Raw genomic sequence first — 17,142 nt, 5'->3', positions numbered from 1 at the left:
AATAAACATTAAAATAAATATATTTTAGTTTTAAATACATTTTAATATGTTTAATATATATTAAATATATATTTTTTGATAAAAATACTTTTTAATGTTAAATAAATATATATATATCATTATAGTGGGAATAAAATGTACATTAAATAAATATTTGTTATCTACCCCACACTCATGTTCATTCACATATAGGCTACAGTACAGTCTTGCTGACACAGAGGGCGGTGGGCGTGGCCTGCGGTTTACGTCACTGCTCAGAATGACCTTCATCTCGGGAATCCTCATCCACTGTCCGCATCACATTTCACTGCGTGGGTGTCGTAATATCACTTTATTATAAAGAAGATTTATTATAAACAGCATAGAATATCTGAAGGCCATTTTATAGAAATCAGAAGCCCTTACATAAACCAAAATGATATTTTTGAATAATAAAATACCTTAAAATGTGTCGCCAACAATGTGAATAGTAAACCTACGCCCTTACAAAGAGTGTCTCAGCAAGTTACAGAGGGTTAGAAGAGGAAAAGATTAAATAAAAGTATAATGAATGCAATTACATGTTACTATATTACACATTCAAACGAATAGTTATCATACACTGACAACGTTTTTGCCATCATTTTGCAGAGAGATTCTAATAATCGCTTGCAAATTATGCATTATAAGTAACATAATGCATGAAAACGTCTTTTTAAAACACTATTTTATGTTAGATTGCGTCCGTGTTAATTTATGAGGAAAACATATATGTTTAGCTACCATGGAGACTAAGGGTTGCAATAATCTCCCCATTCAGTCTGAAATTAAATGAAATATATGGAATAATTTTAAGAGTATAATATGTTAACTCCCAGATTATAAACGCATGATTTTTATTCTAAGGATTTGAACATCTTCAGTATTAAAGGGAAAGCCCGCAGCGGAGCGCACTAACTTCACTACAAATGGGGGAGACCACGAAACCTCGAAACCTTTAAATCACGGTCTGCATTGCACCAAAATGCTTTCTTTTTAACGATTTATGACGTTTTTAGTTTTACATTTGCTTTCGGAGTCTATTAGAAAATGTATACCGGTTCATCTCTATATTTTTACTATCTCCTCCCCCTCCAGGAGTCGGATGGTATTTTCTTCACCGTGTGTCAGGTGACGTTTTCCGCCATTTTGTACCGCAGATTCATCCGACGGTATCCGTGACAAGCAGTTTCCATCATCTGATTGGGATTTAAAACCATTGTTCTCTACCAAAAGCTTTATCCCCAGACTCCGGTATCCGTCAATTTGTACGGTTCTGCTTGTGTCCAGCAGTATTAGTTCGGTGTTATTGGGGTTTTGAGGTGAAATTAGAGGAATAATGTCGTCGGGAAGCCCTGAATACTCACCGTTCTTCGCAGTGATGGGCGCATCAGCAGCGATGGTCTTCAGTGGTAAATTTTGTTTTAAATATATTTAACACATTTATTAAACATTTATATCTACATAAATTACATTTGCTTAATAATTTCGTCTTGATTATAATCAAATCTCTCTGTGCTGGTCACATTATTCTTGATATATGATGTAATGTCATTGTAATTATTGGTATTATCATTATGAAAATAGATACAATTATTTATTTAATGTATTTTTTAAACATCTATTAATCATCAACAAAATGATGTCTGCGTGATTATAATCCAATCCTGTCAGAGCTGGTTCCATTATTCCTGGTATCGTATGAAATAATATTGTAGAAAATCTTTAATATCACTTATAACATCTACTTTCACATGATGGTGTTTTTATGATCATAATCTATGCATGTGCTAGTCGAAAAAATAAAATTGCTGGTGAAATGTTGCATTTATTATTAGAATTAATCATTATTGATCACAGTGCTTGTACTTTGCTCATAAAATGTCAGATATATTAATTTACATGCCAGCAAATGTTGCTGTAGCGATACAAGCAGCCCTTCATTTAACCAGCTATGGGATAGGAGTCATTCCCTGGTTTGGGTACATTCAGAGATTATAATTTTTATGCAAAGGGAAGGGACATAAAAGGGCAAGGGATTATTTAACAGGTTAAACTAGTTTTATTTCACAGGTTAAACTGTTTTTTTTCCACAGGAATTGGTCATTACTCAGGTTTGATTGAATTTAGATGCAGAATTATTGAATTTAAGGTGCAGCCTGACAGTTGTGGATTAGGTGATTATATTAATAGTGTAATATTTACTGATTTATTGGGTTATGTTGTTAAATTAACCTCAAACTGCAAGTTGTTCTGAAAGAAATTATATTAAGATTTATATTAGATATATATTTTTAGTAATTAAAACAGCTTTAATTTGGCTGTGAATGATGGATGATACAGATGCATCCTTCTCATCATCACAGAAGATGAAAGACAATCCAGAAATAGATAAAATAGACAATCTAGAAAATAGATAAATCACTCTCACTCCATTTAGCATCATAACTCCCCATAAAATGCATTTTTAATAATCAGACCATAATTTCCCACAAAATTTCAGGTTGATGCAGCAATAGTGATGCTGAAATGTACGTGCAAATTACAGTAGCGAGGGAAATCACGACATCAGAATCTGCATCTGTGTTTATTCCCAGCACAAGGCATCATGCTGTTTATTCTCTGCTGGACTGTTAGACGGCACTTGAGGCCTGTTTGCTCTCTCTATCTCTGTTATCTGTAATTTTATATTTGTATGTCTGCGTCAGTATTGCAAACAAGCTAATACAGCAGCTGGTGTGTGTTTGTTTGTTAGATGCTCCGTCAGGCCATTTTGCGTGTGCATTTGAGATTGAACAGCTTCTTAATGAGAACGGCACTGAGCTCAGGAAAAAACAGCAGCATGTCTTTCTCATACGTGTCTTTGTGAGTAGAAGTGTCCTTCCAGGTTTCGGTTTGTTACTGAACACGAGAGTGAAGCATAGAGAAGAAAGAGCTGAAGTTGATTTATTATTTATATATTTCAGGGATTCTGCTGCTTTAGATGTGAAGTACAGAATATTAAAGCTGTCTGCCTCTCCGAGTCCTGTTTACCATTAAAATAAACCTCAAATCAAAATGGAATTGATTTAATTCAAATCATGTCATTTAATTCTTGTCAAGGGTCCTGTTTGTGCCAAAAACAATAAGTTTAACAATGACTATAAAAATAACTATATGAGCGTCCACACCAACAGACGAGAACATTATTTTAAGCATGAAATTTACAGTACAGTAGCTATGTCATCTGGATTCTGATTGGTTGTCAGTATTTTATATATATATATATCATTATAGATATCATTCATTCTGGAAACAGGCCTTTATTGTGCACAATTAATGCGTTTAATGTAATGCGTAAAAATGTTTGTCTTCATAAATTGCTCCGCCTCTCAAACGACTTTCCGTTTCAGCTGACATCACCAAGTCCTCTTATTTTCAGCTCCTCCCCTCCGTACTTCTGGCTTCACAGTAGTATGTAATGCCTCTTTATGATCCAGTTTATTCAGGGTGGATAAAACAAGCTCCGCCCTATGTTGAATATCCTATTGCTTCCACAAATACGTCAAGTTGTAAAGTAAAATGCCATTTCAAGTTGACTTTACATGCGACAAGAGAAAGACTTGGTTTTAATTCTGCTATTTTAAAGGATGTTCTGGGTTCTTTATAGTTCAGATAAACATTTACATGTGTGAAAAAAATTACGCATTTACTTTTATTACGTGTTATGCAGTACTGTAACTGTGATTTATTTACATTTTTAACTGAAAGATGAGTTGAAATAGTTTTTGGTGGTAATTGGCATTATGCCACAAATGCTGTTGATACAGCTTAACTTATATTGAACCCAAAACATTTGTAATCCATGTCCTGGAGTGACTAAATTAGATGTTGATCCAGACAGCCAGAAGGCACATTTGTATTTTATGTCAGAAGTTCCTCTTGATTTTCTCATGGAGGAAGGGAGTTATTCTGCGCGTCCCTGATGGCACGAGAACACCTGTCATTCAGCTGATTTGATCTACACTATATTTACTTGTAGAAAAAGTGATTCGATGTGTGTTGTGACTAACAGACGTGATGCACACGGATAATTTCTGATGCGACTGGAAGAGCTGAAGCTAATTTGAGATGTTACGCTCTTTCATCTGACAGATCTCTCTCTCCTGACTTGGCATCGTGTCCCAGTTTAGTCTGTGTAGTCCTGTGCTCGTTAGTGATGCATCTTAGTATATAAATGTATATGTTTAGAAAGGCAAGGTAGTATAGCAGAACACAATGGTTGTCTTCAGGACTATATGTCATGTTTAGTAGGGATGAACTATCTAAAGGTTACTAGTGATAAGACTGTGATAGACTGATCTAATCAGTCGTCATATCAGTTATTGGCCATAAGATTAAGCAAAGAAACACTAACTATTTCCATTAGGGATGGGTCAAAATTGTGAACTAGTTTATTAGAGAGTTCGACTAGTTTATCTAGATTTTTTTTTTCAGCTTTTTGTCCTGTGTGTCGTGCTATAAGTATTGCATATTTAAGACGTCATGTCAAGTTAAAGGGTTAGTTCACCCAAAAATGCTCAAAAAGGCTTAGTGAGGGCCTGCATTGCCAGCAAGATAATGTAACACTTTCAATGCTACTAAAAACATATTTAAAACAGTTCATGTGACTACGGTGGTTCAACCTTAATGTTATGAAGCGACGAGAATACTTTTTGTGCGCCAAAAAACAAAATAACGACTTTATTCAACAATATCTAGTGATGGGCGATTTCAAAACACTGCTTCATGAAGCTTCGAAGCTTTACGAATCTTTTGTTTTGATTCAGTGGTTCGGAGCGTGTATCAAACTGCCAAAGTCACGTAATTTCAGTAAACGAGGCTTCGTTAAGTCATAAGTGTTTCGAAATTTCAATGGTTCACCACTGGGGGGCGCTCCGAACCACTGATTCGAAACGAAAAGTTTTGTGAAGCCTTCATGAAGCAGTGTTTTGAAATCGCCCATCACTAGATATTGTTGAATTTTGTTTTGTTTTTGTGCACAAAAAGTATTCTCATCGCTTCATAACATTAAGGTTGAACCACTGCAGTCACGTCGACTGTTTTAACGATGTCTTTAGTAGCTTTCTGGGCATTGAAAGTGTTAATTGTCTTGCTGTCAATGGAGGCCTCACTGAGCCATCGGATTTCATCAAAAATATCTTAATTTGTCTTAAAAGGTCTTGTGGGTGTGGGTCGAAATGAGGGTAATAAATGACAGAATTTTCATTTTTGGGTGAACTAACCCTTTAAAATAGTCATGATTCATGCTTCTGATTATTATTTAGTTTTGCACATGACTAAAGACATTTACATCAATAACAATAACTATTTGATAACTGTAAAGACATATCGTTCTAAAAATCATTCTAACTACAAAAGAATAGCAGAGTCCACACCAAAACTATAATAATAATGGCACATAGAAACGATATCGCTGGAATCACTTTCAGAATGATTTTTTTTCCAGCTGATGAACAATTGACTGATGAAAACATTAACAGCTAATCAGAATCCATCCTGCTTTAAAGATCTTCTTGAGCATTTAAAGTGGCAGACGACCAAACTGCAGCACATGCAGAATAAAACAGAACAAAATCTTCTGATGGTAATATAGTTATCGTTACAGTTATTTTTATCGTTCTTAATTGGTATCAGTCAGAATGTCTTTATCTTTACATCTCTATCTTCATTTACTGACTTTTGCTCCATTTAAAAAATAAAAAAAAATGTCCATATGTCATAGTTCTGGTCCTTAATGGTTATCCAAAACTGTTCACCGGCCAAAATAATTTGTCCCAGATGTATCTAATAATAGAAATAATTTCACCATGATTTATGCATCACCAGACCCTGTTGTAAGTGGAAAATTTTGAAAATAGACATGATCAAACCATGTAATGTCACATTGGTCACTCAAGACTTGAATGGTGAAGAATTACCAGCATGTGATTTTTGTATGACTTTAATTATAGCATATTTTATTAGAATATCCTGCTCTAAATGATATTGGGCATCAGTTTTGTTTTTCAGAAATGTCATTAATGGATGTTTTTAGATTTATCAAATATAAAACTGATAGAGCTTATATAATTGCTATATTTTTTAAAGTGTTGTAAGACAAATGTTGTTAAATTATTGTATACAATGTATTTTGATTTCTACTAAAACGAGTTTGCCATGAAAATAGCCTTTGCTGCTGATGTGGCAATGAATGAATGAATGAATCATCACAGAAACAAGTTCTTTGCAAAAACTCTTCAAGGAAAAGCTGATTCTTTTGATGTTTTTGAAACAATCATCCCCTGTAAAAGTGGTAAAATTAGTTTAACCAGTATTTGTGTCTCAGTGTTGTTCTCAGAGCAGGTAGAGTTGGTCTTAAATAGTGTGTGTTTGGACGGTGGCCATCTGCACACTGAAGGATTGATTCAGCTCTTCATCACACTGGCCCATCTGTCACTCGTACACACACACACACACACACACACACACACACAGTTATTGGCTAGTTTGGGTGATTCTGTGCTGCAGTAGTAGTTGTAATCGTGGTTAATGCGGATGGTATTTCCAGCAGGGTTACCCTTTAATCCTGGAAACTAAGATTAGACTAAGATTCCCGGATGATCGAGCTGTAATGTGCAGCAGCGGGTTAACCGTGTGTGTGCAGGTCTGCTGAATTAACACCAGCTCTACACATGAGCAAGATCACCGCAGCCAGCCGCAAAATACTGATGATTCACGGAAACCGTCAGTTTGCAAATGAACAGATCGTTTAGCTTGGTTTAGTTGCATGGTTTGAGTTCAATTCCATCCATCTGCAGGTGCTTAAATTATTATATTCGGCTCCATGGTACACGAGTATTGTTGTAGCTTCCTTTCTAAAAATGGAAAGTGTTGTTTACCTGTTACTGCTGTTTTCTCATGCAATCTTCACTATACTATTACTCATGTTTTTTAAACCACTAAAACATCCATCCAAGTATTAAACTTGTTTGTTGACAGGAAGTGGGTGGATTTATGATTTTCATTTCTGTGGCTGATAAAATAGGTGAAGCAGTAAGCAAACAACTTCAGCAGAAAACCATAAACCAAGAAACCAATCAACAATGCTCTAAAAACACCCAGAACACATTTTTTCGCAGGCAGTCTGTCTTCAGAAGTGTAAAACTCCAGCTTACTCGTGTTTTTGCCCTTTTGGTTTTGTTACTAAACACTGCAGAAACATTGCAGGAGATCTGAGTCATGCTGCACTGAGAAATTACGCAATAATATGATGATTACACTATATTATCAGAATGTCACAGCCAGATTGCAAACATTGATGAAATATTTGCTGGATCGTAGGCAGTGAAAGTCTTAATTAAACAAAAATTCAAAACAAAAGGCTTAGAAAATTCAGTGGAAACAGGAACAGAACAACCAGGTAAAACGTGATATGAACAGAACTAAACAGAGGGCTTAAATACTCACAATCAAACCAATTAAACGAAAATTAATCACAAGTGTGAGACATAATCAATGAACAACCAAGGAAACAAACTGAAAACTAGGTCAGAACAAAAATGCATGATAAAACCAAAACTGAAAAAAAAAACCACTGAAATTCCCCGACACAAGTACTGGTTCATCATTGCAAGTTACCAGGGATTATATTGTGCACTAAAACCATAAAAAAATCATTACTTGAAACAAAATAAATGTTAACTGAAATAAAAATATTAAAAAAACGAATGACTGTCGTTCACCTGATGCACACTGAACCCGCACAATCTATTGCATCTTTTCGAGCTGAACTGAGTGTTTAGATATGATTATTGTTGATATGACTGCAGAATTGGACTTAGATTTTGACTCTGACTTTTATTTTGTTGCAATAAAGAAAAGACTAACCCTCTTCTCTCTGTCTCTGTGTAGCGTTGGGCGCGGCGTATGGCACAGCGAAGAGCGGCACGGGTATCGCTGCCATGTCTGTGATGCGTCCAGAGTTGATCATGAAGTCCATCATTCCTGTGGTCATGGCGGGAATCATCGCTATATACGGCCTGGTGGTGGCCGTCCTCATCGCCAACGGCATTTCAGAAAAGATTACTCTCTACAAGTGAGTCGAACACAAGCACTGATAAACTCTGATTCTGATCAACAAAAACTAAAACAAAAAAAAATCTTCATTACTGAAAATAAATTAACCGTTAAAATAAAATGAAATAAAATATATTAAAAAATAAAATTTCAATTTAGATAGTTTAACTTGATGTACTAAAATAAAATTTAAAATTGAAATAAAAATGACAAAAAAAATAGTGCTTTCAAATCGATTCTTCACATCTAACATAAATGTTTATATATATATATATATATATATATATATATATATTTATGTATGCATGTATGTATGTGTGTGTGTATATATAATATATATCTATATGTTCAGTCAAACCAAATATTTTTCAAACGTTTTTGATATTTTTGATATATTTTTATTAGTGGGTGCAGGACACTATAGTTCATTTATGTAAGTGAGGAGAGCAAAATAAAGTAAACTGTGACATATTATACCCACAAATTATTCAGACACTTTGACCTGACCATGTTTTGCTTAAGTGTAATCTGACATAATTAAGATTAATTTTTTCTGACACAGTTTAACTCTGAGATCTTGTCATATTTTATTACCATTTTTTTTAACTATAGTGAATAAACTGTATTAATGAATGAAATGCATAAGGTGTCTGAATACATTTTGGTTTGACTCTGTATATATGTGTGTGTGTGTGTGTGTGTGTGTGTGTGTGTGTATATATATATATATATATATACACACATATATTTACAAACCTTTGTTAGATGCAATTAATCTATTTGACAGTACTATAAAAAAATATATTTAAAAAAAAAAAAAATTTAAATAAACACTATAAAAATGACTAAAGCTTTAAATTAAATGGAAAATATAAAAATAAAAACCAATTCAAAATATTAATAAAACCTGTAATAGTTTTTCAGTGATAATTCATATTCTTATGTTATGTTATGGTTGTTGCAGTGCTTAAATTTCAGTACATTTTTTACTTTTTTAGAACACAAAGATGATTATTTATTTATTTTTTGTTTTATTTATTTCTTTTATGTACTTTTATGTATTTGTTTCATTAATTTTTTTATTACATTTTTTATTTTATCAAGTGTTTTTTTTTTTATATATATATATATATATATACATTTTATGTATTTATTTACTAATGTCTGATTGTTGTTTCTGTGTGGCAGGAGTTTCTTGCATCTGGGTGCAGGCCTCAGCGTAGGTCTGAGCGGGCTGGCGGCTGGTTTTGCCATCGGCATCGTGGGAGATGCGGGCGTCCGTGGCACCGCCCAGCAGCCGCGCCTCTTCGTCGGCATGATCCTCATTCTGATCTTCGCTGAAGTCCTGGGTCTCTACGGCCTCATCGTAGCCCTGATTCTCTCAACCAAATAAACTGGCAGTCAGCATGCGGCGCTGCCGGACCACACGATGGGGGACGTGGAACAAAAAATAAAGTGGGAAGGGGGAAAAAAAAAAATGGTACCTTAAACTAAAATGAAATTAGATGAATTGAGAGGTGGGGAAATAATCCTACACATTATAACAGGCTCTGCGTTTGGTTTTATCTCTGAAAGTGTACAGTCGTCCAGTTTGATAGTTTTGATTTCTTGTAAATGCGGTATATAGTGATTTTGTCCTGTGTCTGTGAAGAAAAAATATAATAATAATAATAATAATAATGTAATAGATCTCATTCTCTGTTTGTTCCCCACACTCCTCCTGCCTATCGGTCTGTTAGCCAATCACGCGTTCTCTTTCGCTTCCTTCACGCTAGAGAGGGAAACGCCTCTGGTTCCTGTCTCTTCCTGTCACGTGATTTGGGACTTTTATGAATTTCCACATTGGTGTCAAAGAAGTGTTTGTGAAGTGGAAAAATGCACTGATGAATCTGTATGTGGAATGGAATAGTTTTTGTTAACGTCCATTTTTGTTTTCCGCTGATTTTAAGATATTGTTCATGAAAATGTACTTGAAGCTCCTCAAATCCTTTCAATTGATATTTATATAAACATAAATCTATATATATACAGAGATATATATATATATAAGAATAGACCTGCACTGGCCGTGGTTCTGGTTCTGAGTGCAGTGTTGGGGAGTATTTCGGCTTGATGTGTGTATCTATGGTTGTTTCCTGTGTATATCTGATGTTTGGTTGTATTAAAGGTGTGCGTGTGCCCCTCGTGGGTCTCACAAGTGTCATTTCCATATGCCTGTGTTCCCAGTGCTTTTTCATCATCAGACGGATCGTGTGAATGTGTTCAGCTGTGTTTCGGACCCTGCAGTCTTCAGCCTTGACCTGGATAATAATTCACCAGCAGCACTGATAGATTTACTGCTATTTTCACTCCATTTTTAGTGTAAATTACTTGAATTTTCACAATCACTGGGTCTCGTTCTCTAATAATTATGTGGGTTATTTCTATTTGCATACACACAAACACACACGTGCGTGCGCACATGAATTTGCTAATGCAGTGGTTTTCAACCTTTTTGACTCGAAAGACCCCCCAAATAATAAGCATTTCTGCTGTAATTATGATAGAACTGCTTGTTTTCAAGCTTTTTTGTTTTTTATTTTTTACTATTAACAGAATCTGGCACTGTTGATATATTAAATGAAATAAACATGATTTTGTGATTCTATATGACCCCCTGGTTGAGAACCACTGCTCTAATGTCAATTCATTTTAAATATTCCAAATGAGCAACTGCGTTTCCGAGGTTAGTAATTTGCATAGAACACGCCCAGACCATATCCATATAAGGGCTTTCCGCCTAGCCCCTCCCCCCTTTTAATATTCTCCACGAATATAAGTGTGAGATCCTCAAAACAAGTTCGAAGAAATCTATTTAAGATAAAATATATAGTTTAACACATTTATAAGGACACCCAGCTTTTGTGTAGCCTACTTGTGATTTCGGTCGTTCATTTTTTCGTGCGAATCGTTTATGAAAACGTTTGTATGCAGATTTCACGCACATATTCATGAATAAGCACGATTAGTGACTAAAGTGCTAATAAATCGTTAATAAGTGGGATAACTAAAATTAAGACTCTCGTTGACCTACAAAATATAAGAAAGATGAGTCTTTAAAAAATATTATGACTAAATACTATCTTTTACTTGTCGTTGTTCACTTAAAATGTGCATACTCGTTAATATGGAAATAGTGGAAAGAACAGGCCAAAGGGGATCCTCATGAAGAAGATGGAGAACATAAAAATGGGTAAAAGTTAGAGCGTTCACCCAAAAATGAAATTTCTGTCATTAATTACTCACCCTCATGTCGTTCCACACCCGTAAGACCTTCGTTCATCTTCGTCACACAAATCAAGATATTTTTGATGAAATCCGAGAGGTAGGCCTATATGACTCGTTCATAGACGGCAATATAATCACCAATTTCAAGGTCCAGAAAGGTACTAAAGAAATCGTTAAAATATTCGATGCATTTATTCAACAGTCTCTTCTCTTCTGTGTCACTCTCATACGTTGTTTACGTCCAGCGCTTCCAGGTTCTATGTCAGAACGCCGTCTCATTATAGACCTTAATCGCCAGAGAAACAATTGTCTTAATATTGTCTTTGAACTTCCGTTTTTGCGGTAGCTCTGTATATTTCTATGGTATTGCTGTCAAAGAATAACTAGCTGGTGGAGTAAATTTACTTCTTGTAGAGTTAACAAAAGTTATTATGAGCATTGTTGTTTAAAGCATATGTCAAATGTCAGTAGACCGGGAAGATTTTAAAACGATCAGTTCATTCATAAATACGTAAGATCGCTGTGGAAATACAAACCGGAAGTCAAAAGACAACGAGCGCAGCGCTGAAAAGGGGCGGAGCTACATGTGACAGCACCGTCGATCGTTATGACTGCGGTTACGCCCACTGAGTGGCAAAAGACTGAGTGGCAGCATTGGTTTTCAGCGTGAATGCCGCGAAAAACACACAAAACACATCCAAAATGGGAAAAAGCTTTGCGACTGACTGTACAAATAGCTTTGACACAAAATCTGAGGTATATTTTTACAGACTGCTGAAAGCTACAGAAAAAAGAAGCAAATAGGTTGCTGCAATTCACAGAAACAACTGGACTGACATGGCGAAGAAACATGTTTTGCAGTTACCATTTTGTGTCAATATGTTGGATTTTGGGGTAAAATCATACCCTATATATTGTATTGTTATATATTGTGTTGACAACTCATCAATTAAATAGTTACCATCTTATATTCTGCATAATTGGGTGACAAAAACTATACAAGTTTTAGGGCTGGATGACATGATGAAATATATAACACTGATATAAGTGATCGCTCCGATTTAGACCTACCTATATTGTAGTTATATAAAGCGTTCACAGGCCGATTTTTATGTATTTTCCCGGCGTCAAAATCAGGCACATATAAATGTCAGGAAACACGATTCCTGGCTGTATGTCAGTATCCATGGATTAGGTTTCTTTGACATGTCATAAGGAACACTTTCGAGACCAACCTTTAGTGTAATCGTTTGTTTTACTCGCGTTTTCGCAGTTTCCCCTATTAAATCCAGTCATGCTGCTCATGTGATCAGCTTTGGCCAATACTGAGCCGGCATTTCGGACGTAAACACGGAAGCCTTCACTGTGCTTACTGTGTCACCTGCGTAAGGATAATGACAGGGAAGAGAAGAGATTGTTGAATAAATTCGTTACTTTTGTTTTGTTTTTGCGCACAAAAAGTATTCTCGTCGCTTCATAAAATTAAGTTTGAACCACTGCAGTCACGTCGACTATTTTAACGATGTCTTTAGTATCTTTCTGTACCTTGAAAGTGCTGGTTAAATGGCTGTCTATGGACGAGTCATATACCTCTCGGATTTCATCAAAAACATCTTCATTTGTGTTCCGAAGATGAACGAAGGTCTTACGGGTGTGGAACGAAGGGTGAACTAACCCTTTAAGGCATTTTTCTTGTTGTGTTAAGAAACATGCCTATAATAACACATCATTAGCTTTTCATTGTTTATAGTCATTTTTTTATATACAATCATGAGGAACACAAAGGGCACCATTTGTTTAATATTTAGAATTTTTTATTGAAAGTTGCACCAGTATGAAACTCATTGCATTGTCAATAACATATAATATCTCCAGGGAAAAAAAAAAAAACATTTACAGAAATTCTCTCATAACAATTGACATCACATGAAGCGTCATCTCAGTCTCTGACATGAACTGACAGTGTTGTGGTGTTTCAGGCGTCCAGGCTGCTGAGGAGAGTGTTGGCTATATCACTGATGGCCGTGTACGTGCTGCTCTCTGGAAACGCCTGCAGGAAGTCCCGCCCTTCCTCTAAACTCGCTGCCAGGAGCGGATCCAGCGGTACTGAGCCTGCAGACACAGAACATGTGTTTAGACATAAAAGAATGTGAAGCTATATACAGTGGGGTCCCAAAATCTGAGGCCACCAGCGAAAGAAGAAAATCAACATAAATCGCTGACAGACATTTACATTTGATTTTTTTTTTTTAAATTGAAATTTACATTTGACCTCAAAATAGTGCAGAATCCTCATTTTCTTATTCTAATTTAATTTTTTGTATAAAAATTTAGCTTTTTCAGGCTGACTTTTGGACCCCACTATATTTACTGACAAATACAAAAGTATCAAATCTATCCTGTACTTGAACTCATTTAAACACACAATGAGTTGATGTGCACCATCAAGTGGTGAATAGTGGAACAACACAAGTCAAAAGTGTTGGCCAATCAGCACATTACCTAGAAACACAGATCCTGTGAGCTTGGCTAATTCCTCACCTCCACCTTTAGAGAAAATGTTACTGCACTCCTGAAAAACACACATCAGCATGTTTAAATATATAGGTTAGTTCAAGGCATTTTCCTGTACAGCTGTGTCTGTTTTTTACACTCACAGAACAGTGTGGACACACAAATCCACTCATGTTCTCCACAATGCCCAGGATTTTCACGGCGGTCTTCTTACAGAAGGTGATCTCGCGCCTCACATCTCCTGTAGACACTGCCTGACATTTGAAAGTGTGTTCATGCATGTTATTCAGCAGACAAGAGATTTACAGTACCAGTATATGTGTGTGTGTGTTTACCTGCGGTGTAGTGACCAGCACGGCTCCGTCCACTCTGTGTTTGCGCAGGTTCTCGAGCACGGCCAGGTGTTCGTCTGATGTCCCCGGTGGCGTGTCCACTAGCAGAACGTCTAGTTCGCCCCATGCCACATCACTGACAAACTGCCCAATCAGAGCTGGAAAAGTGAAGGGGTGAGACGTGAACACATCAGGTACCGAAGTTCAAAAACTCCAGGTGCCGTGTTAGAAGGTCAGACCTGTTTTTTTGGGCCCCCTCCACACGACGGCCTCATCCGAATCCTCCAGCAGGAAGCCGATGGACATGAGCGCGAGCTGTTGCTGGGCGTCTGCGTACACGGGCACCCACCCCGCGTCACACTGATGCACCTCCGGCTTCCCCACGCGCAGCATCCGCGGAATACTGGGTCCGCACAGATCCACGTCCAGGATACCCACCTGACACACACCACATCATCAAACCATGACACAGAATAAGGCAGGGTGTGACAGAATACAGCAAAACAGATTATATTAAAATAGAGCAGAAGATAATAGAATACAGCAAAACAGATTATATTAAAATAAAGCAGAATATAATAGAGCAGAATAACATATAATAGAGAAGATCATAGAAAAACAGGATATAACAGAATAGAGCAAATAGAGCAGAATAGAATAGAGCAAAACAGAATATATTAAAATAGAGCAGAATAGAATAAAATAGAGTAGAATAGAACGGAGCAGAATATAATAAAATAGAGCAGAAGATAATACAAAAGAGCAGAATGGAATAAAGCAGAATAGAATAAAATAAAGCAGAATAGAATAGAGCAGAAGACAACAGAAAAGAGCAGAATAGAAGAGCAAAACAGAATATATTAAAATAGAGTATATTAAAGCAGAAGATGATAGAAAAGAGCAGAATAGAATAAATAGAGAAGATAATAGAAAAAAAAGAATAGAGCAAAAGAGTATATTAAATTAGAGAGGTATATAATAGAATAGAGCAGAATAGAATAAAATAGAGCAGAAGATAATACAAAAGAGCAGAATGGAATAGAGCAAAATAGAATAAAATAAAGCAGAATAGATTAAAAGAGCAGAATAGAATAGAGCAGAAGACAACAGAAAAGAGCAGAACAGAAAAGAGCAAAACAGAATATATTAAAATATATATTAAATATATAGTATATTAAAGCAGAAGATAATAGAAAAGAGCAGAATAGAATAAAATAGAGCAGAAGATAATAGAAAGAATAGAGCAAAACAGTATATTAAATTAGAGAGGTATAATAGAATAGAGCAGAATAGAATAAATTAGAGCAGAAGATAATAAAAAAGCAAATTATAATAGAATAGAGCAGAATTCAGGAGAGCAAAACAAATGAAGCAGAATAGAATAGAATAAAACAGCAGAATATAATAGAATAGAGCAAACCAGAATATATTAAAATAGAGCAGAATTCAGGAGAGCAGAACAGAATAAAATAAAGCAGAACAGAATAGAAAAAAACAGCAGGATAGAATGGAATAAACAGCAGAATATAATAGAAATAGAGTAAAATATATTACAATAGAGCAGAACAGTATAGAATAGAGCAAAATATAATAGAGCAGAGCAGAAGATCACAGAAAAGAACAGAATACAGTGGAGTAAAACAGAATAAAACAGAATATACTAGAATAGAGCAGAACAGAATCAATTTAAATAGAGTAGAATTTCATAGAGCAGAATAGAATAGAATAGAATAATAGAATAGAATAGAATAGAATAGAGTGATATTTCACCTTCTTGCCTGCATGAATGAGCGCTAGGGCGAGTTCAGTGGTGATGGTGCTTTTACCCACTCCACCTTTACCAGACAGAACCAGAACCACGTGCTTCACATCAGCCAGGTTTCCTTTCTCTGAAAGACGCGTGCATGAGTTCAAACATCATTTATCTCACTTATTTAAACTCGATTCAGACATTCTGTCCTCTTTAAAGTTTATTTTAACAACTTACAAAAAACTCAGTAGTGGTACAGTGATGCTGTAAGGTAATACCATGGTACTCCAAAGAATATCATCATGTTTAATGTCCATCAAAACCATTGTATTATCAATCTAACTGTCAGAAATGACAATGTTGTGTTTCATAAACAAAAACATAGTTTTACAATGATGTATGTCCAAAAACATGGTATTATCATGTTACGTTTTATGACAACGCAAATTGACAGCTGTGAAGTGATTCAGTTGTATTGCATAAAGACTTGTTAATAAAAAAGTACTACTGTTCGCACTTACCGCTGCGGTCCATGTTGGTTTATTTTTACTTCCGCGATGTTTCGGTCATAATGACGTTCTGCGTTTTTAATCCCGCCTAAGAACAAGCTCGTCCAATCAGATACTAGAGTGCAAAGCGTCTCACGTTACTATTGGTCATTTAGCCGACTTAGTCACGCCCCTGTTAATGTCCTTCGAAAGTGTAGTATTTATTTTTATTTTATTTTTTTAAACTGTAGTTTATAAAGTTTTCAGCCAGGTTGAAATATTCACACATAATTAATAGTAATTATTTGTATTAAAATTGTTTTAAAAATACTGTTTTATACTATAATACCAGCCTGTTGATTAATGCAAATACACATATTTATTTTTATGTTGTGCAACGTTTTGAGTTCACCAAGTCATTGATGTTGACATGTTGGTCTGTAGGTCAGATAATTTGTCGTTTAAGGTAAAGATGACGGAAAGCCAGCGCGGGCTGATCCTTAAAGCGGCCTTTAATGAGGATGATAGACAGAACGACCCGTTCCGTCTGTCAAATTACGAGTCCTACTATGTCGAAGGCTTTGTACGATGAATATTAACTACGTAAAAAGACGTTTACCCAATATGGCGAACTGATTGGCTGAAAAGGAGACGAGGTAAGTGGGCGCTACTCGGC

The 17,142-nt window shown here is 35.7% G+C and overlaps 2 protein-coding genes across 2 annotated transcripts; one reads left to right on the top strand and one right to left on the bottom strand.

Moving 5' to 3' along the window:
- The first annotated feature begins 1,162 nt into the window (after positions 1-1,162).
- Positions 1,163-10,326, top strand: atp6v0cb (ATPase H+ transporting V0 subunit cb). Its single transcript, XM_051882210.1, has 3 exons — positions 1,163-1,430; positions 7,951-8,134; positions 9,304-10,326. The coding sequence occupies exons 1-3, from the start codon at positions 1,358-1,360 to the stop codon at positions 9,506-9,508; spliced, it is 462 nt and encodes a 153-aa protein (XP_051738170.1). The 5' UTR covers positions 1,163-1,357; the 3' UTR covers positions 9,509-10,326.
- A 2,848-nt stretch (positions 10,327-13,174) lies between these two features.
- On the bottom strand, positions 13,175-16,589 carry nubp2 (nucleotide binding protein 2 (MinD homolog, E. coli)). The gene is made up of 7 exons (XM_051882206.1): positions 16,500-16,589; positions 15,999-16,117; positions 14,468-14,666; positions 14,232-14,386; positions 14,040-14,150; positions 13,885-13,954; positions 13,175-13,494 (listed from the first exon to the last, which is right to left on the bottom strand). The coding sequence occupies exons 1-7, from the start codon at positions 16,510-16,512 to the stop codon at positions 13,358-13,360; spliced, it is 804 nt and encodes a 267-aa protein (XP_051738166.1). The 5' UTR covers positions 16,513-16,589; the 3' UTR covers positions 13,175-13,357.
- Between the last annotated feature and the right edge of the window lie 553 nt (positions 16,590-17,142).

The sequence above is a fragment of the Ctenopharyngodon idella genome, chromosome 23, assembly GCF_019924925.1.
Source record: "Ctenopharyngodon idella isolate HZGC_01 chromosome 23, HZGC01, whole genome shotgun sequence".
Classification (NCBI taxonomy): Eukaryota; Metazoa; Chordata; class Actinopteri; order Cypriniformes; family Xenocyprididae; genus Ctenopharyngodon; species Ctenopharyngodon idella.
This window is presented reverse-complemented; position numbering and strand designations above follow the sequence as displayed.